The sequence below is a fragment of the Arachis hypogaea genome, chromosome 13 (genome assembly GCF_003086295.3).
Source record: "Arachis hypogaea cultivar Tifrunner chromosome 13, arahy.Tifrunner.gnm2.J5K5, whole genome shotgun sequence".
Classification (NCBI taxonomy): Eukaryota; Viridiplantae; Streptophyta; class Magnoliopsida; order Fabales; family Fabaceae; genus Arachis; species Arachis hypogaea.
Genome location: NC_092048.1, coordinates 48010510 through 48031989, shown reverse-complemented (window position 1 = coordinate 48031989; position 21480 = coordinate 48010510). Strand labels below are relative to the sequence as shown.

At 37.0% G+C, this 21480-nt stretch overlaps 2 protein-coding genes and 1 non-coding gene across 3 annotated transcripts; 2 read left to right on the top strand and 1 right to left on the bottom strand.

Annotated features, from left to right (window-relative positions):
* The first annotated feature begins 2850 nt into the window (after nt 1-2850).
* On the top strand, nt 2851-2958 carry LOC112739939 (small nucleolar RNA R71). Its single transcript, XR_003170873.1, has one exon. It is a non-coding gene; the product is annotated as a small nucleolar RNA R71 (small nucleolar RNA).
* Nucleotides 2959-17031: 14073 nt separating this feature from the next.
* LOC112738310 (replication protein A 70 kDa DNA-binding subunit A) lies at nt 17032-20846 on the bottom strand. The gene is made up of 2 exons (XM_025788693.3): nt 20400-20846; nt 17032-19673 (listed from the first exon to the last, which is right to left on the bottom strand). Exons 1-2 carry the CDS (start codon nt 20669-20671, stop codon nt 18056-18058), a joined length of 1890 nt encoding a protein of 629 aa, XP_025644478.1. The 5' UTR covers nt 20672-20846; the 3' UTR covers nt 17032-18055.
* On the top strand, nt 17147-17623 carry LOC112738311 (uncharacterized). Its single transcript, XM_025788695.2, has one exon. It carries the CDS (start codon nt 17147-17149, stop codon nt 17516-17518), a length of 372 nt encoding a protein of 123 aa, XP_025644480.1. The 3' UTR covers nt 17519-17623.
* Nucleotides 20847-21480: the final 634 nt, after the last annotated feature.

Here is a 21480-nt window from a genome sequence, read left to right as displayed (position 1 = left end):
CATGTCGGATCTCCGGATACTCATTTTTCTTGAGTTTGAAAGGGACCTCGGGGATCACCTTCTTCTTGGCCACAACATCATAGAAGTGGTCTTGATGAGCTTTGGAGATGAACCTTTCCATCTCCCATGACTCGGAAGTGGAAGCTTTTGTCTTCCCCTTCCCTTTTCTAGAGGATTCTCCGATCTTGGGTGCGATCAATGGTAACAAAAAGCTTATGCTTTTACCACACCAAACTTAGAATTTTGCTCGCCCTCGAGCAAGAGAAGAAAGAATAAATGAAGAAGAAGAAGAAAATATGGAGAGGAGGGGGGAGGTATGTTTCGGCCAAGAAGACAAAAGAAGGTTGTGTTGTGTGAAAATGAGGAAGAATGGAGGGTTATATATAGGGAAGGGAGGGGGGTAAGGTTTCGGCCATATAGGGTGGGTTTGGGTGGGAAATTGATTTTGAATTTTGAAGGTAAGTGGAGTTTATGAGGTAGGTTTATGGGGAAGAGTGGATGGATGTGAGTGGTGAAGTGGTGATAGGGAAGAGAGATTGAGGTGATTGGTGAAGAGTTTTGAGGAAGAGTGTTTATGGGATTGTGTGAAAGAGGGGTGAGAAGAAGTAAGTGGAGGTAGGTGGGGATCCTGTGGGGTCCATAGATCCTGAGGTGTTCAAGGATTTACAACCTTGCACCCAATTAGGCATGTAAAATGCCCTTGCACACAACTCTGGGCGTTCAGCGCCAGATTGGTGCTTGTTCTGGGCGTTGAACGCTCATTTGTAGCCCATTTCTGGCGTTGACCGCCAGAACCATGCTTGTTCTGGGCATTCAGCGCCAGCTCTTCTCCAGGGTTCATTTCTGGCGTTCAAACGCCCAGATGCTGCCCATTTCTGGCGTTCAGCGCCAGAACCATGCTCTGTTCTGGCGTTGAACGCCCAAAACATGCTTCTTACTGGCGTTTAAACGCCAGTAAGGTCTTCCTCCAGGGTGTGATTTTTTTTTTCTGTTGTTTTTTATTCTGTTTTCAATTTTTTGATTTATTTTGTGACTCCACATGATCATGAACCTAATAAAACATGAAAAACACTGAAAATTAGATAAATAAACATTGGGTTGCCTCCCAACAAGCGCTTCTTTAATGTCAATAGCTTGACAGTGGGCTCCCATGGAGCCTCACAGATGTGCAGAGCTTTGTTGAGACCTCCCAACACCAAACTTAGAGTTTGGATATGGGGGTTTGACACCAAACTTAGATTTTGGTTGTGGCCTCCCAACACCAAACTTAGAGTTTGACTGTGGGGGCTTTGTTTGACTCTGCAATGAGATAAGCTTACTATGCTTCCTTTCCATGGGTACAGAGAGAGATCCTTGAGTTTTAAACACAAGGTTGTCCTCATTTAATTGAAGGATCAATTCTCCTCTGTCCACATCAATCACAGCTCTTACTGTGGCTAGGAAGGGTCTTCCAAGGATGATGAATTCATCCTCATCCTTCCCAGTATCTAGGATTATGAAATCAGCAGGGATGTAAAGGTCTTCAACCTTTACTAACACGTCCTCTACTTGTCCATAAGCCTGTTTTCTCGAATTGTCTACCATCTCTAATGAGATTTTAGTGGCTTGCACCCCATAGATACCCAGTTTCTCTATTACAGAGAGGGGCATGAGGTTTATCCCTGAACCAAGGTCACATAGAGCCTTTTCAAAGATCATGTTGCCTATAGTACAAGGTATTACGAACTTTTCAGGATCCTGTTTCTTCTGAGGCAATGTCAGTTGATCCAGATCACTTAGTTCATTGGTGAACAAGGGAGGTTCATCTTCCCAAGTTTCAATACCAAATAATTTGGCATTCAGCTTCATGATTGCACCAAGAAACTTGGCAGCTTGCTCTTCAGTAACATCCTCATTCTCTTCAGAAGAGGAATACTCATCAGAGCTCATGAATGGCATAAGGAGGTTTAATGGAATCTCTATGGTCTCTAGATGAGTCTCAGATTCCTTTGGTTTCTCAAAGGGAAGCTCCTTATTGATCACTGGACATCCCAGGAGGTCTTCCTCCTTGGGATTCACGTCCTCTCCTTCCTTCACAGGTTCGGCCATGGTGATTAATTCAATGGCCTTGCACTCTCCTTTTGGATTCTCTTCTGTATTGCTTGGGAGAGTACTAGGAGGGATTTCAGTGATCCTTTTACTCAGCTGGCCCACTTGTGCCTCCAAATTTCTAATGGAAGATCTTGTTTCATTCATGAAACTCACAGTGGCCTTAGATAGATTAGAGACTAAGTTTGCTAAATTAGATGTATTTTGTTCAGAGTTCTCTGTCTGTTGCTGAGTGTATGATGGAAAAGGTTTGCTATTGTTAAACCTATATCTTCCACCATTATTAACGCCTTGTTGAGGCTTTTGTTGATCCTTCCATGAGAGATTTGGATGATTTTTCCATGATGGATTATAGGTGTTTCCGTAAGGTTCACCTAAGTAATTTACCTCTGCTATTGCAGGATTCTCAGGATCATAAGCTTCTTCTTCAGAAGATGCCTCTTGAGTACTGTTGGATGCAGCTTGCATTCCATTCAGACTCTGAGAAATCATATTGACTTGCTGAGTCAATATTTTGTTCTGAGCCAATATGGCATTCAGAGTATCAATTTCAAGAACTCCCTTCTTCATAGGCGTCCCGTTACTCACAGGATTCCTCTCAGAAGTGTACATGAACTGGTTATTAGCAACCATGTCAATGAGTTCTTGAGCTTCTGCAGGCATTTTCTTTAGATGAATGGATCCACCTGCAGAAGTATCCAATGACATCTTAGCTAATTCAGACAGACCATCATAAAATATATCCCGGATGGTCCATTCTGAAAGCATGTCAGAAGGACACTTTTTGGTCAGTCCTTTGTATCTCTCCCAAGCTTCATAGAGGGATTCACCTTCTTTCTGTCTGAAGGTCTGAACATCCACTCTAAGCTTACTCAGCTTTTGAGGAGGAAAGAACTTGGCTAAGAAAGCCTTGACCAGCTTATCCCAAGAGTTCAGGCTATCCTTAGGTTGAGAGTCCAACCATACTCTAGCTCTGTCTCTTATAGCAAAAGGAAAAGCATGAGCCTGTAGACTTCAGGATCTACTCCATTAGTCTTAACAGTATCACAGATCTGCAAAAATTCAGTTAAGAACTGAAAGGGATCTTCATATGGAAGTCCATGAAACTTGCAGTTTTGCTGCATCAGAGAAACTAATTGAGGTTTAAGCTCAAAATTGTTTGCTCCAATGGTAGGGATGGAGATGCTTCTTCCATGTAAATTGGAATTAGGTGCAGTAAAGTCACCAAGCATCCATCTTGCATTATTATTATTTTCGGCTGCCATCTCCTCTTCCTGTTCAAAAATTTCTGAAAGGTGCTTGCTGGATTGTTGTAATTTAGCTTCTCTTAGTTTCCTCTTCAGAGTCCTTTCAGGTTCTAGATCTGCTTCAACAAGAATATTCTTGTCTTTGCTCCTGCTCATATGAAAAAGAGGGACAGAAAATAATAATAATAATAATAATAATAATAATAATAATAATAATAATAATAATAATAATAATAATAATAATAATAATAATAATAATAATAATAATAGGGGTCCTTTTTACCACAGTATAGAGGTCCCTGTGTGAGTAAAAGAAAAGAAGAAGAAAAAATTCGAACACAGATGGAAGAAGGGGTTCGAATTTGGGTGAGATGAAGTGTTAGTAGATGAATAAATAAATAGAAGGAGATAAGAGAGAGAGAGAGAGAATTTTCGAAAATAATTTTTGAAAAAGAGTTAGTGATTTTCGAAAATAGTTTTTGAAAAAGGTTAGTAATTTTCGAGAATTAAAATCAAAAATTAAAATAATTAGTTAATTAAAAAGAAATTTTGAAAAAGACGAAAGATATTTTCGAAAATTAGAGAGAGAGAGTTAGTTAGGTAGTTTTGAAAAAGATAAGAAACAAACAAAAAGTTAGTTAGTTAGTTGAAACAAATTTGAAAATCAATTTTGAAAAGATAAGAAGTTAGAGAAGATATTTTAAAATCAAATTTTGAAAAAAATAAGATAAAGAGATATTTTTGAAAAGATATGATTGAAATTAGTTTTGAAAAAGATTTGATTTTTAAAATCACAATTAATGACTTGATTCACAAGAAATCACAAGATATGATTCTAGAACTCAAAGTTTGAATCTTTCTTAACAAGCAAGTAACAAACTTGAAATTTTTGAATCAAAACACTAATTGATGATGTTATTTTCGAAAATTATGTGATAAAGATAAGAAAAAGATTTTTGAAAAATATTTTTAAGATTTTCGAAAATAAATAAGAAAAATGAAAAAGATTTGATTTTTGAAAAAGATAAGATTTTTAAATTGAAAATTTGATTTGACTCATAAAACAACTAGATTTTAAAAATTTTTGAAAAAGTCAACTCAAATTTTCGAATTTATGAGAAGAAAAAGGGGAAGATATTTTTTTGATTTTTTTTGAATTTTTAAATGATGAGAGAGAAGAACATGAAAATGATGCAATGCATGAAAATTTTTAGATCAAAACAATGAATGCATGCAAGAATGCTATGAATGTCAAGATGAACACCAAGAACACTTTGAAGATCATGATGAACATCAAGAACATATTTTTGAAAAATTTTTAATGCAAAGAAAACATGCAAGACACCAAACTTAGAAATCTTTAATGCTCAGGCAATAAGAATTCAAGAATGCATATGAAAAACAAGAAAAGACACAAAACATGAAAACATCAAGATCAAACAAGAAGACTTACCAAGAACAACTTGAAGATCATGAAGAACACTATGAATGCATGAATTTTTTGAAAAATGCAAGATGAATATGCAATTGACACCAAACTTTCAACTTGACTCAAGACTCAAACAAGAAACATGAAATATTTTTTTTTATTTTTATGATTTTATGATTTTTTTTGTATTTTCTTAAATTTTTTTTGAAAATCATTTTGAAAAAGAAAAATAAGGATTCCAAAATTTTTAATATGAATTCCAGGAATCTTATGCTCTTTAGTCTAAAGCTCCAATCAAAGGGTCAGGCATGGCTTAATAGCCAGCCAAGCTTTAGTATGTAACTCAGACATGACACACCTGACATGCCCTCTCCAAAAGAATTAGACATGGCTTTACAGCCAGCCAGGCTTCAACATGTTTCATGAAACACTAGAATTCATTCTTAAAAATTCTGAAGAAAAATATATTTTTGAAAACATTTTTATTTTAAAAGTTTTTTTTTTGAAAACAAAACAAAAAGAAAATTACCTAATCTGAGCAACAAGATGAACCGTCAGTTGTCCAAACTCGAACAATCCCCGGCAATGGCGCCAAAAACTTGGTGCATGAAATTGTGATCATCAATGGCGCCATCAACATGGTACGCTCAATTGTAATCTAAACTTTTTATCACAACTTCGCACAACTAACCAGCAAGTGCACTGGGTCGTCCAAGTAATAAACCTTACGCGAGTAAGGGTCGATCCCACGGAGATTGTTGGTATGAAGCAAGCTATGGTCATCTTGTAAATCTCAGTCAGGCGGATATAAAATAGTTATGGAGTTTTCTAAAACATATACTAAAATAAGGATAGAAGAAAAGGATAGAAATACTTATGTAAATCATTGGTGAGAATTTCAGATAAGCGCATAGAGATGCTTTCGTTCCTCTGAACCTCTGCTTTCCTGCTGCCTTCATCCAATCAATCCTACTCCTTTCCATGGCTGGCTTTATGTAAGGGCATCACCGTTGTCAATGGCTACATCCCATCCTCTTGTGAAAACGGTCCAAATGCTCTGTCACAGCACGGCTAATCATCTGAGGTTCTCGATCATGCTGGAATAGAATTCACCCTCCTTTTGCATCTGTCACTACGCCCAGCACTCGCGAGTTTGAAGCTCGTCACAGTCATTCAATCCCAAAATCCTACTCGGAATACCACAGACAAGGTTTAGACTTTCCGGATTCTCATGAATGCCGCCATCAATCTAGCTTATACCACAAAGATTCTAATTAAGAGATCTAAGAGATACTCATTCAATCTAAGGTAGAACGGAAGTGGTTGTCAGGTACGCATTCATAAGGAATAATGATGATTGTCACGTTCATCACATTCAGGTTGAAGTGCGAATGAATATCTTAGAAGCAGAATAAGTTGAATTGAATAGAAAAACAGTAGTACTTTGCATTAATCTTTGAGGAACAGCAGAGCTCCACACCTTAATCTATGGAGTGTAGAAACTCTACCGTTGAAAATACATAAGTGAAAGGTCCAGGCATGGCCGAATGGCCAGCCCCCAAAACGTGATCACAGGATCAAAAATACAATCCAGGATGACTAATACACTAGTAAAAAGTCCTATTTATAATAAACTAGCTACTAGGGTTTACAGAAGTAAGTAATTGATGCATAAATCCACTTCCGGGGCCCAATTGGTGTGTGCTTGGGCTGAGCTTGAATGTTACACGTGCAGAGGCTCTTTCTGGAGTTGAACGCCAGGTTGTAACGTATTTCTGGCGTTCAACTCTGGTTTGTGACTTGTTTTTGGCGTTTAACTCCAGACAGCAGCGTAGAACTGGCGTTCAACGCCCTTTTACGTCATTTAAACTCAGTAAAAGAATGGACTATTATACATTGATGGAAAGCCCTGGATGTCTACTTTCCAACGCAATTGAAAGCGCGCCATTTTGAGTTCTGTAGCTCCAGAAAATTCATTTTGAGTGCAGGGAGGTCAGAATCCAACAGCATCAGCAGTCCTTCTTTCCCCTCTGAATCTGATTTTTGCTCAAGTCCCTCAATTTCAGCCAGAAAATACCTGAAATCACAGAAAAACACACAAACTCATAGTAAAGTCCAGAAATGTGAATTTAACATAAAAACTAATAAAAACATCCCTAAAAGTAACTAGATTCTACTAAAAATATACTAAAAACAATGCCAAAAAGCGTATAAATTATCCGCTCATCACAACACCAAACTTAAATTGTTGCTTGTCCCCAAGCAACTGAAAATTAAATAGGATAAAAATAAGAGAATATACTATAAATTCCAAACTATCAATGAAACATAGCTCCAATCAGATGAGTGGGACTTGTAGCTTTTTGCCTCTTGAATAGTTTTGGCATCTCACTCTATCCATTGAAGTTCAGAATGATTGGCATCTATAGGAACTCAGAGTTTAGATAGTGCTATTAATTCTCCTAGTTCAGTATGATGATTCTTGAACACAGCTATTTTATAAGTCTTGGCCGTGGCCCTAAGCACTTTGTTTTCCAGTATTACCACCGGATACATAAATGCCACAGACACATAATTGGGTGAACCTTTTCAGATTGTGACTCAGCTTTGCTAAAGTCCCCAATTAGACGTGTCCAGGGTTCTTAAGCACACTCTTCTTTTGCTTTGGACCTTGACTTTAACCGCTCAGTCTCAAGTTTTCACTTGACACCTTCACGCCACAAGCACATGGTTAGGGACAGCTTGGTTTAGCCGCTTAGGCCAGGATTTTATTCCTTTAGGCCCTCCTATCCACTGATGCTCAAAGCCTTGGGATCCTTTTTATTACCCTTGCCTTTTGGTTTTAAGGGCTATTGGCTTTTTGCTCTTGCCTCTTGGTTTTAAGAGCTTTGGCTTTTTCTGCTTGCTTTTTCTCTCTATTTTTTTTTTTCGCTAATTCTTTTTTCTGCAAGCTTTGTTCTTTGCTGCTTTTTCTTGCTTCAAGAATCATTTTTATGATTTTTCAGATTATCAAATAACATGTCTCCTTGTCATCATTATTTCAAGAGCCAACATATTTAACATTCATAAACAACAACTTCAAAAGACATATGCACTGTTCAAGCATTCATTCAGAAAACAAGAAGCATTGTCACCACATCAATATAATTAAACTAAGTTCAAGGATAAATTCGAAACTCATGTACTTCTTGTTCTTTTGAATTAAAACATTTTTCATTTAAGAGAGGTGATGGATTCATAGGACATTCATAACTTTAAGACATAGTTACTAACTACTAATGATCATGTAATAAGACACAAACATAGATAAGCACTTAACATAGAAAATGAAAAACAGAGAATGCAAGAACAAGGAATGAGTCCACCTTAGTGATGGTGGCGTTTCCTTCTTGAGGAACCAATGATGTCCTTGAGCTCTTCTATGTCTCTTCCTTGCCTTTGTTGCTCCTCCCTCATTGCTTTTTTATCTTCTCTTATTTCATGAAGGATGATGGAGTGCTCTTGATGTTCCACCCTTAATTGTCCCATGTTGGAACTTAATTCTCCTAGGGAGGTGTTTATTTGCTCCCAATAGTTTTGTGGAGGAAAATGCATTTGAGGCATCTCCGGGATCTCATGGTGATGAGCTTCATGCGTCTCTTGAGCTCCATGAATGGGCTCTCTTGCTTGCTCCATCTTTTTCTTAGTGATGGGCTTCTCTTCCTTAATGTGAATGTCTCCTTCTATGAAAGCTCCAGCTGAGTAACATAGATGGCAAATAAGATGAGGAAAAGCTAGCCTTGCCCCAGGGGAGGGCTTTTCGGCTATTTTGTAGAGTTCAAGGGAGATGACTTCATGAACTTCTACTTCCTCTCCAATCATGATGGCCCGATCCACAGTAACTTCAGATCGGTTGCTAGTGGGGATGATGGAGCGTTGGATGAACTCCAACCATCCTCTAGCCACAGGCTTGAGGTCCAGTCTTCTTAATTGAACCGGCTTGCCTTTGGAGTCAATCTTCCATTGAGCTCCTTCCACACATATGTCCATGAGGACTTGGTCCAACCTTTGATTAAAGTTGACCCTTCTAGTATAGGGGTGCTCATCTCCTTGCATCATAGGCAAGTTAAACGCCAACCTCACATTCTCCGGGCTAAAATCTAAGTATTTCCCCCGAACCATTGTAATATAATTTTTTGGATTCGGGTTCTTACTTTGATCATGGTTCCTAGTGATCCATGCATTGGCATAGAACTCTTGAACCATTAGGATGCCGACTTGTTGGATGGGGTTTGTTAGGACTTCCCAACCTCTTCTTTGGATTTCATGTCGGATCTCCGGATACTCATTTTTCTTGAGTTTGAAAGGGACCTCGGGGATCACCTTCTTCTTGGCCACAACATCATAGAAGTGGTCTTGATGAGCTTTGGAGATGAACCTTTCCATCTCCCATGACTCGGAGGTGGAAGCTTTTATCTTCCCCTTCCCTTTTCTAGAGGATTCGTGACGTGTTTCTGGTGTTTAACTCCAGACTGCAGCGTAGAACTGGCGTTCAACGCCCTTTTGCGTCGTCTAAACTCGGCCAAAGTATGGACTATTATATATTGCTGGAAAGCCCTGGATGTCTACTTTCCAACGCAATTAGAAGCGCGCCATTTTGAGTTCTGTAGCTCCAGAAAATCCACTTTGAGTGCAGGGAGGTCAGAATCCAACAACATCAGCAGTCCTTCTTCAACCTCTGAATTTGATTTTTGCTCAAGTCCCTCAATTTCAGCCAGAAAATACCTGAAATCACAGAAAAATACACAAACTCATAGTAAAGTCCAGAAATGTAAATTTAACATAAAAACTAATAAAAACATCCCTAAAAGTAACTAGATCCTACTAAAATCATACTAAAAACAATGCCAAAAAGCGTATAAATTATCCGCTCATTAGTACACTACAAGAAAATTCAACAACCAATAATACGAGGTTAGGACATAAATCAACAGTACATATTCAGCCAGCAACATAAATTCAACATGAAAAACAAAATTCTATAATCTAAATCAAGAGAATGACAATAATACAAGGTTAGGACAGTTACTTACATCATCGGTTGGTAGAATGTGAGTTGCTTCGGAGGAGTGGGGAGTATTTCTTAGTCTACTACTTGAAGCATCCAAAGGAGAATTTTGCGCTGCTTGCACTAAGGCTGCTACCTCTTCGTCACTCATTCCATGATTGAGTTGGTGCAACATCACCTTTAATAGACCACAAACACCGTCCATCTTCTTTTTTAATGATAAGACACTATCGTTGTATTCAACCTTCACTTCGTGAACTCCTCATCCTTTCTAAGAGAGCTTCTTGTAACTGAAGTCCCATAACAATGAACTCGACCTGGTTGGTCCTTTTCTAGCACTGCTACAAATGCATCCTCATGATTTTCCCCTGCCTCTATGTGGCTTTGAAGTTCATTCTACCAAAAGTAACAAAAAAAATACAAAGTCACATTAACTTAATATAGATACAAATCTATCTAGCATTTATATTGTACAAATTTAAATACAAATACAAAACAACTCACAATTGTTGTTTGTGTTTTAGCATCAATTTCTTTTTCATTTTTACTTGTGCGAGTTGCTGTGAAAACTTCAGCCCTCGATGGCTCTTCATTGTTCTCTTTAGAAATAAAAAAAAGTTATTAAAAAATTTTAAGTAGTTCAAAATAAACCGCTAAGATATATTATTGTTGTTATGCACACATTTAAATTTCAATTAAATTAAATCACAATTCTTCACTGACAAGTGGGGTTGAGTATAGTAGGTCTATAATTTAAGTTTAATTCTTGAATTCTCAACTGATTCCAGAACATTGAATAATGACTTAATTACCTTTTTGTGTATAATAAAATAAAATTGTGACTCACTCAATTTCAATATGACTGCATTAATGCATTACATACAAACAGATGTAGTAGTAATTGTATTTAACTGAGTTGCTATGGCTAACACAGAGATTAGACCCTACATAGTACATAGTACTTACTCTACAAAGTAAAATACAAATAAGGATAAGGTATTCTTTGCAATTTGCAAACCAGCAAACTTTAGTACTGGTATACGAGTCCTCAATATTCAAAGAGGCAAATGCACTCAAGTGAAGGTAAATTTTAATACAATTGGGCATGGTGTTGATCAAGCAAACTAAAAACAAAGTGTATATGTTTGAATAACTTAAATTTTGTTGCAGTCTCAAACTAAAAGAAGTGAGAACTCACAGCTTAGAGCGGAAAATGAGAAGCTTAGAGTAGATAACATGAGGTTGGATCCTCATTCATCGAACTCTACCGTTCTTTTAGATCGAGGTTGTAACTTAAATATACCTGAAAAAAAATCTGCACACTGTAAGAATACTAGAACAAACACAATTGACATGATATTAAAAATTAAATCCAATACGGTTAAAATTTTTTCGAAAAAGAATGAAATGAAATATCAGAAAGATATGATCCTTCTCAGTGGTACATGCAAAAGCAATAGTAACCTTAATTAGTAGTTATTAACCAAAATCAAACCAAAGTTGACTCGTTAATTACACAAGTTAGTCAAATTAAAGGGGTTAAAAAAAGTTGGAAATGAAGAGGTAGCATTAGCGTGGAGCAGTGTTGATGATCTTGATCATCATAATCAGATTAAAAAAAAGTTCTGAAATCTGCACACATCTGAGCTGCAAAAGACTATGATCTGTGATAACAAGACTGAAATCAAATTAAATAGGTGTATTCTGTTATTTTCTAATCACTAATTTTGACTTTATGGTTAGATAGTGAGTGTAACCCAAAAAATAGTTAACTAGTGAAAAGGTTTCAACAAAAATGAGCAGCCACATGCTCGTTCAAATAATAAAAATTAGTCAGCCTGAGAGAAATAACAGGCCACAACAACAGTAAAAGAACAGAATTAGTAAACCCGAACTTACTAAATGGTGACATAATTTCTTCAAGTGACTGACATTCTCCTAAAATTCAAACTAGAAAAGATGAACTTACTCCTAAAGGTAAGCACGTATTCCGAGCTATCAAGGAGATCCCTCAATTTGCTTTCGCTTGAATTATCTCGGCTAGAAACTCCATGAGAGCCGCATTGACCTGAACTTGTTAATGAAACATCATTAGAAGCTGTAACAAAAATGAAGATGGCAGTTAATTCAAATAGAATTAAACCTATAAGTTATATTATATATAATTTACTGTGACAAGTGATTTATGAAAGGTAAATTAAAAAAATATTAAAATAGTATAAAAAGGAATAAATGATAGCTATTTTTCTATTTTCTAATATTGCTCATTAGTTAAAACAGCAAAAAACAGCAGAAATCATCCAATAAAAGGCAAGAACTAACCACTAATCAATTCAATAAAACAGCAGAAAATATTCAATAATCATCCAATAATCATCTATTTTACAAATTAAACCAGTAGCACAGCAAGAGCTAATCACTAATCAATTCAATAAAAAGTTAACAGCAGAAAACATTCAATAATCATCCAATTTTCTTGATTGATTTCTAAATGGAGCATTTTAAAAAGATGAAGATAGAGCACAACTGAGCACTAACCTTCGAGCAGCACGGCGAGCAGAACCGCGAGAGAAAGGCGAGAAGCTTTCCGAGCAGAACGGTGGGACAGACGACAAGCAAAACAGCAAGAGGACTGTCATTCAAGGACAAATCTGGTTGCGATCTTGATCGCGAAGGGTGGCGACGGTGAGATAGATGGCGGCGTGATGGAGGTTAAGGTTTTCTGAACCTTTCAACGAAAAGCCATTCAAAACCCTTTCAAAGCAGCGTCGAGGAAGACAACGACTACTGATGGTGACGGCGACGGCAAGCTCGAGGAAGACCACTATAATGAACGATGAAGATGACGATGACGGCGATGAAGGTTGGGTGCAATGAAGGCGATGAAGGCTGGGTGCGATGAAGGGCAGTGATGAAGATGACGATGAAGGCGATGAAGGCTGCTGGGTGCGATGAAGCTAAACGATGAAGATGATGATGAACGACGAAGGAAGGGTTCGAGAGTGAAGATGAAGCTGACGGCGCAGTTTAGGGTTTGGAAGTGAATTTTAGGGTTAAAAGTGAATTTGGTAACAATAAGAAACTAGTTTGTTTTTGTTATCATTTTTAGGGTTAAAATTTGAAAACTTACAAAAAAATGTTAAGTGTGGAAAAAAATAGGTGGGAAACTAAATTTTAGGGGAGGGAACTCTATCGGCACGTTATTTTACGGTGCCAAAATAAACACAGGATAGCCACGCTATTCAAGCGTGCTAGTTTCCCTCTATGGCCACGCTTTTTAAGCGTGACAAAAAAAGGCGTGGCCAAATTTGAAATCAGTGGCCACCCTCGTAAAAGCGTGCCGATTTCTCTCTATGGCCACGCTTTTTAAGAGTGACAATAAAAAAGCGTGGCCAAATTTCAAATAAATGGCCACCCTCGTAAAATATGGCCATGCTTTTCAAGAGTGGCAAAAAAAAGCGTGGCCAAATCATAAATCAGTGGCTACCCTCGCAAAAGCGTGGCCATTGACCACTTTTAGGCACGCTTTAAAACCGTGGCAAGAAAAAATTGTGCCGACAGGCCTTTTTTCTTGTAGTGACGCATCAGGTATCTTGAGATACAAACTAGGGATGTATTTAAAGCCCGATTTGCAGATTGTCATTTTGATGAATCAAAATTTCCAACATTAGGGGGGAGAGAATAAGCTTCCTAAAAAGGAACTTAATTGTAATGCATCATCCTTGATGCATTTAGATCCTCAATCTGGGAAATGTGAACTAGAAGTTCAAAAAATTATACATTTGCAAAGAATAGTAAATGAATTGCCTGATACATTTTCCGATACAAAGAGAATAACCAAATCTTATATACCAACGGAAAATGTCCCAATTCGAATTGATGTCCCAGTCGGACAAATTGCCACTGAAACAAATTCACGCCAGAAGCGTGGTAGGCCTGTCGGTTCCAAAGACAAAAATCCTCGAAAAATAAAAGAGATAAATTCTATTCCTGTTGAAAAAGGCATAGTAAAGACACCTATAGTTGTCCAAAATTCTGATATAGTTTTAACGCCAGAAGACGTTCAGGTACCTGAAAATTGTAAAAATGACGAGATCTCGATAAATTATGTCTTTACAGGAGAGAAATGGGACCGAAATAAGACAATTGTCAATGAAATATTTGCATATAATGTGGCATTAAATATCATGCATGAAAGTAAGGACCTTGAGCCAAGATCAGTCGAAGAATGTCGACAAAGAAATGATTGGCCAAAATGGGAAGAAGTCATGAAGGCTGAGTTAGACTCACTTGCAAAATGTGAAGTCTTTGGACCTGTAGTCCGTACACCAGAAGATGTAAAACCTGTTGGATACAGGTGGGTATTTGTGAGAAAATGAAATGAGAAAAATAAATTTGTACACTACAAAGCTCGACTTGTAGCACAAGGTTTTGCACAAAGGCCCGGTATAGATTATGAAGAAACATATTCCCCTGTAGTGGATGCAATAACATTGCGTTATTTGGCCAATTTATCCGCATATCATAAACTACATATGCATTTAATGGATGTGGTAATAGCCTATTTATACGGATCATTAGATCGTGATATCTATATAAAAGTCCCTGAAGGACTAAAGATATCTAAACCATCCAATGAATAAGTTGGGGATACCTTTTTTTACTTACCGGATCCAACGATTCGAGGTCTGCCTGTCCGGTGTCGGTCCCTCAAAATCTTTCAATATGGCGACACCCCGCTTTCCTTTTCTTTCTGAGTGCCACCTGAAAAGCGGGATGTAGCTCAAGCGATGGGGCCCCCCTCACCGCTCCCCATCTTTACTTCAATTGCCTACGCTAGGACGGAGCTGCTGTCGAGTGAGGATTGGCCGAGGGGGTGTAGCTGGGTACAAAGAAGCCAGTGAAAGAGGAGTAGTCAGGGTACGACGCATAACCAGAAAGTCTGTGGTATCTTTAGCCAATGTCTATGATTCTAGAACAAAAGAATTCAACTAAAGTAGAGGATAGGATGCAGCAGAGGTTGTACTTTCTCTTCCCAGGTATGAGCAGGGGGAAAAGCAATTCTAGCATCAGCATGGATTGACATATTCACAGGGATTATACTCAGTTAAATTGCAAAGACCTTTATATGGTCTGAAGCAATCTGGACGAATGTGGTATAATCGTCTTACTGAGTATCTGGCCAAAAACGGATTCAAGAATGATGATATCTGCCCATGTGTTTCAATAAAGAAATCTGCATCAGGGTTCATTATAATTGCTGTATACATTGATGATTTAAATATCATTGGAACTCCTGAAGAGATTCTAACAATTATAAAAACTCTAAAAGAAGGGTTTGAGATGAAAGATCTTGGAAAGATTAAATTTTGTCTCGGCCTGCAGATCGAGCATACAAAAAATGGGATATTTATTCATCAAACAATGTATACATAAAAGATCTTGAAAAGATTTTATATGGATAAGTCACATCCATTAAGTACCCCAATGGTCGTAAGGTCTTTGAATGTGGAAAATGATCAATTCCATCCTAAAAAAGAAAATGAAGATATCCTTCGTCCTGAAAGTACCATATCTTAGTGCCATTGGAGCGCTAATGTATCTTCCTAATAATACACGACCCGATATATCATTTTCTGTGAATTTACTAGCAAGATATAGTTCCTCTCCAACCAGAAGATATTGGAGTGGAATCAAACAAATCTTTTGATATCTTCATAGAACGGTTGACATAGGATTATTTTATCCATATGGATCCAAGTCACAACTAGTTGCCTATGCAGATGCTGGATACTTGTCTGATCCACAAAAAGGGAGATCTCAAATAGGATACTTGTTCACATATGGTGGTACAGCTATATCATGGAGGTCCACGAAACATACGATAGCAGCAACCTCCTCTAATCATGCTGAAATACTAGCGATTCATGAAGCTAGTCGCGAGTATTTTTGGCTGAGGAGTTTGATTCAATATATTATGTCATCATGTAGACTGATTGATCATAAGATAGCTCTAATTGTTCTGTTTGAAGATAATACATCATGCATTGCTCAACTTAAAGGTGGATACATCAAAGGTGATAGAACAAAGCATATTTCTCCCAAATTCTTCTTCACTCATGATCTTCAAAATAAAGGGACAATTGATATCCAACAGATCCGTTCAAGTGTCAATCTGGCAGATTTATTCACAAAGTCACTCCCAAAATCCTCCTTTGAAAGGTTGGTACATGAGATTGGGATTCGCCGATTTCGAGACATTAAATGATGTTGACAAGAGGGGGAGACTGTACTCTTTTTTTCTTGGTCAGGTTTTTTTTCAATGGATTTTTCTTGACAAAGTTTTTAATGAGGCAGTCCCTATCACAAAGGATATTGTACTCTTTTTCCTTCACTAAGGTTTTTTTCCCACTGGATTTTTCTTTAGTAAGATTTTAACGAGGCAATAATCCTAAATGGTCATTCAAAGGAGAGTGTTGTGATAAGAGCTTATGTGGATGACATTGATTATATGGGCGGTTGACTTTTCCTATGAAAGAATGAGGCTCCCAAGCCAAACTGAACTTTAATAAAAGTTGAAAATAAGAATCTCATACATGTATAAATAAGGACACATATACGAGGCATGAGACACAGCAATAAAAAATCAATTCTCTCCTTTTCTTTACGTTACAATTTTACTAAATACTTCTCTCTTTATATATATATATATATATATAGTAAATACATATATAAATTATTATTTTTGAGCTAATTATATTAATACTAGAATCTTCTATTTACACATCTTTATTTTATATTTAGTACATATTCTTTATTTATTTTACAATACTAACATATATTTTATACTAACGATTAATATTAATGGTTAATTTTAGTATACATGTAATATAATCAATTTTTATTAGATTACTCTTCTTAAACCAATGCTGTCACATCATTGTATAGTTCTTTTCTTTTCAATTTATTGTTTTTAAAATAAAAAAAAATTGAACTAATTTCATGATCAAGGTATTGATTCGGATGAGATAAAGTCTAAGTAGGCAAATATTGCCACATAAGATTTAAGAGTTCAGATCATAACTTGAACTGAATGGGCGATGGATGATGATTGGACCAACAAGATAAGCTTATCCATCAATTCTCAATGGGCAATCTGCCACATCAGACACATGCAAATATGAAGAAAAATTTCCACCTCTCGTTGCACACTCAAATCACACATCACACTGCACAAATTCCCTCACTCTCTTCACATAAGCTTCTAGGCAAAGTAACCACCTAACAAGAGAACAAAGAAAGAACCAATAGAGAACGCGGAAAAAAATAACAGGAATGGCATCTACTTCAGCAGTTTCAATGGCTATGCCACCAACATACACAACCCAGAAAAAGGTTGTTGGGGTGCCTAGCTCCGAGGCATTCTTGAAGCCACTTCCTCTAAGGACTCCAAAGGGTGTTGCAGCATCAGCAACAAAATCCAATGGTACGTTTCAAGTGAGTGCTTCCATGAAGGAGAAGGTTGTGACAGGGCTCACAGCAGCTGCATTGACAGCTTCAATGATGGTTCCTGATGTGGCTGAGGCTGCTGTCAGTCCTTCACTCAAGAACTTCTTGCTCAGCATAGTAGCTGGTGGAGTTGTGCTTGTGGTCATTGTTGGCGCTGTCGTTGGTGTCGCCAATTTTGATCCTGTTAAGCGAAGCTGAAGGAATTCATGAGATGCTGCAGGGAATTTGTAGTGTTTTATCTTATGATGATTTGTATCTGTAATGTTTTTTTCAGTAATGAACTGAAACCTCTTGTGTCTACTACTAGTATGTGTGATTCTTGTGCTTTATCTGAGCAGACCCTTCTCAACTCTTAAAATCTAATCTCTGTTTTGGCACGTCATAGAAACAGATTAATGACTAATGAGAAACAATTCAACTGAGGAACATTTTGGAATATGAAGCATAAATAGCTGACAAAAATGATCACATATCAGAAAGTAGGAAAAGCAATAGTTGACAACTCGCATGAAATTCCACTGGGATGGGAGCAATGAAATATTCAACAAAACAAAAAAGAGAAGAAACATAAAATCCTCAACTTTTAAGTTATTTTAAGTATGTTTTACATTGGGCTCAAATGACACAATAACAATAACTCGACCATTAATGACCAATTCTATGTAAGCTTGTACACTAATACTAACAGGTATCCACCAAGTCACATCTCATGAAAGGATGCTGAGAAAGCTACAATTACTGCCTACAAAACTTGGAAATCGATTCAAGCATGTGTCTACTCTCTGAAGAGTAATTAACTTTATCTGCCTTGACTACTGTTACCTTAACCCTCTGTTCGTCACCATACAATTCCTCTTTGATTTTAAGCCTAAACACAAAATGGTTGAAGAGGCTACTCTTGATTATTTCCCCGAACTTGTCATCATCCTGCTCTTCATACTTCAACAAGTACAGCTCTTTCGCTGGGTACTCCATAATCTCTTCCCCTGCTTCCTGAAAAGCAGTTACCCAAGTTATTCCTGTATGATCCACAATTTGAGCTTGAAGAAGGTACCGGTAATCACACTCCTCAAACTCTTGGTTGCATCTATCACACTGCCATCTTGCGTCTCCTACCCTGGTCACTTTCTTATTGCACTGTCGGTCTCCAACCATCAGAGGGCAAGCTGTGTAACAAAACGTATCTGTCTTGATGAATGATATGGTTGCCCTCACTGTTATCCAGTCTGGCTTATCAGACCGCCCCAGGCCTTCATCCTTGATCTGAGACACAGTTTTACGTATCTCATTCTTTGGTCCTCCTGGCAAAACATCCTTAGAAATGGATCGAGAAACTGAATCCTTTCCCACTCTATCAAACCATTCTCTCAAGGTATGAGCCTCAGGCAAGTCCGGGTTTATGAAAAGCTGTGTAGTAGAAATAGTACCAATAGATTTTCCACTGAAGTCGTTAACCTTCCCTGCCTTGACTGCCACAATAGGGAAGGACCCAGCATCAGCCATCTCTTGCAGCTTTTGTCCTTCCCTGTTGCAGAATTCGCCCCAAAGGGTTAACTCGACACTCCTGCCAGAGGAGTCCTTTATATTCAAAATTCTTCTCTGAGTTTCCATCCCATTCTTCCTCAAGATGGGAACCGAAGGATTCACAGATATCACAACCCCAATAACATCAAGAATGGCATTATTGTCAACATTCTCAAGGTCAATTATTGGCCTGAAGGAGAATTGCTGTTTAGGAATAGAATCATCTTCATCCGGACAAAGTTCAACATTTGAATTTGAATCCAATACAATTTCCCAATCATTCTTCAAATGGTTAAAATTTTTCTGCGCAGGTTTCAAGCTACCTTTGGATATTGTGTAAACTTTACCAACTTGAATTGCATTGTAGAAACGATCTACAACAGCATTAAAGCAGGTTACTCGTATTTCACCTCCATCAGAATCAAGGAGATCAAATGAGAAAACTTTCCCATCTCCACGAGCATTATTGTAGCGGCGCAGATCCCCTTTGGCGGTTACCCTTGCCTTGATTGCCCAACGACCTTGGTAAGGATTTAAAGCTGCTATGGGAATGATGCGTGCTGGTGCCTCATTTTTCACAATAGCACCACGGTTTTTGTAAACTGGAGGTGGCTGATATGCAGGTTGAACTATTGGCCGGAAACTCTGTGCAGCATGACCTGTTTGAGAAGTCTGTTGTTGATTATTATTATGACCCCTGGATGATGTCTGCACAACTTTATCAGGTGATGTTTTCTGAGTTGGTAAATTAGATTCCCCAAACGGTTTTGGATTCCCAATGATCTCGCAATCTGGGATTATAGTTTCCATGTTGAGTACTACAATAATCCTGTTCAAGGACAAGCAGAAATAGAAGCATAAATTAATATCATCTGATAGATTCATAATTGCATAAACTAAATTCCACTGCAAAATGGTTTTTGTTTCTTCATAATTCAACTATATGCAAAACTCTTCAACAACCAATGTTAAGGCTTTGCCAATCTTCAACCATTCAACGAGGTTGCACATTTTAATTCTTATCACCAACCATTACATAAGAGATAGAAGCCAAAACTCAAAGGAGAAGGAAAGTTGTAAAACTATGCCCAAACTATTAAACTACGGGTTTACCTAACCAGTTGCCTTGCTTGGCTCAATTTCGTATGGAAAATATAAAAGACTTCAACTTTTCAATGCATTTGATGAAGCAAAAGTTCGAAACCTATCCTAATCTTGATTCCTTAACTAGTTGCTTTAACAAAACCTTTAAAACCATTTGCATCACCTGTGGTGCACCTCAGAACCTAAAAGACCTTGAACTCAATCATTAACAGGTTACTCCCTCAATTTTACAAAAAGTTTTCAAATAAATGAGATAGAAAACTCACCAAACACATGAAATAACTAAATTGAAAGAAAATTCAAATGTCCTAATTCACTGAAATTTAAACCACAGGATCGTAAAATTTCAGACAAAGTTGCCAGTATAAAAAATGCCCTATTCTTTTACTATAATTGTTAGAAATTACTTTAATCTAAAACGAGAGAGAGAGAGAGAGAGAGAGAGAGAGACTTGCGGTTTTGGAGAGGGCTACAAATGTACTCGAGGAGCTGAACGACGGAGCCTTTCTTGACTCGGTTGGTTCGGACTCGGTCGTTGAGCTGAGTTGCGAGCATGGCTTGGTGAGACGAAACGGCGTCGGATAGCAACATGCGGTACCGCTGCTGCTGCGAGTTGCTACTGCTTGAGATCAGCGACAAATCGAGAACCTGAACCAGCGGTTTCGAGTTCACGTCGCCGCCTATTATTGACGGAATCGCGTTTGCCGTTAGATTCACCGACATGCTTCCCCCTCCTTGCCGTTTACCAAGATTAGCGATTCCCCAACGGAGAAGACAAAAGTGGAACCCTTGGAAATTCAGGGAGAGAGCGAGAGAACGGATTTTGGAGGGAGAGGAAGAAGTTTATTACTTATTAAATCTCAAATTGTTCCAACTAATGTTCATAATAAAATTAGTTAATAATTTATTTGTTTAATACGTATATTAAAAATGACGAAGGACTAATTTATTTTACGAAAATAATTTTTGAGAATTTCTTAAAAATGTGCTGAAAAATAGGATATCTAAAAAAAATTTCTTAAAACTAATTTAAATATTTATTTTCAGTTATTCTACACAAAAATAAGGAATGGGTGATAATATTTTTAATTATTTTTCAAATTATTCATATTTTTATTATTTTATTTTTTATCTTCAAAAAATTATTTATTAAATGATAATTTTAGAATAATATTTAATAAAAATAATAATTTTTTTAAAATAAAAATTATTTTTTATTTAAAAAGACAAAATTTTTTAAAAACTCTTGGTAAAACTATCAATGGAACTCTTGATCGCAATTATGAAATTTTCTTAATTTTATTTATTGTTATTTATATATTAGCAATGGTAACACCCCATATTTTTAAATTTTAATTATTATTAATTTATTTTAAGTTATGATTTATTTATTAAATTAAATTCATTATTTTTAGGTATTATTTTTTAAAAGTAATTAAATTAATTTTATAATTATTTAAATTCAGATTCTTATATATACTTTTGTTATGATGAAATATTTTACATAATTAAAATTATAATTTTAATAATTT

Excerpts from the sequence above, each read along its gene's own strand:
- LOC112738311 (XM_025788695.2), top strand. The coding sequence starts at position 17,147 with ATGGCATCTACTTCAGCAGTTTCAATGGCTATGCCACCAACATACACA.
- LOC112738310 (XM_025788693.3), bottom strand. The coding sequence starts at position 20,671 with ATGTCGGTGAATCTAACGGCAAACGCGATTCCGTCAATAATAGGCGGC. Across the intron at positions 19,674-20,399 it reads AGCCCTCTCCAAAACCGCAA|GATTATTGTAGTACTCAACA; the intron begins GTCTCTCTCTCT and ends GTCCTTGAACAG.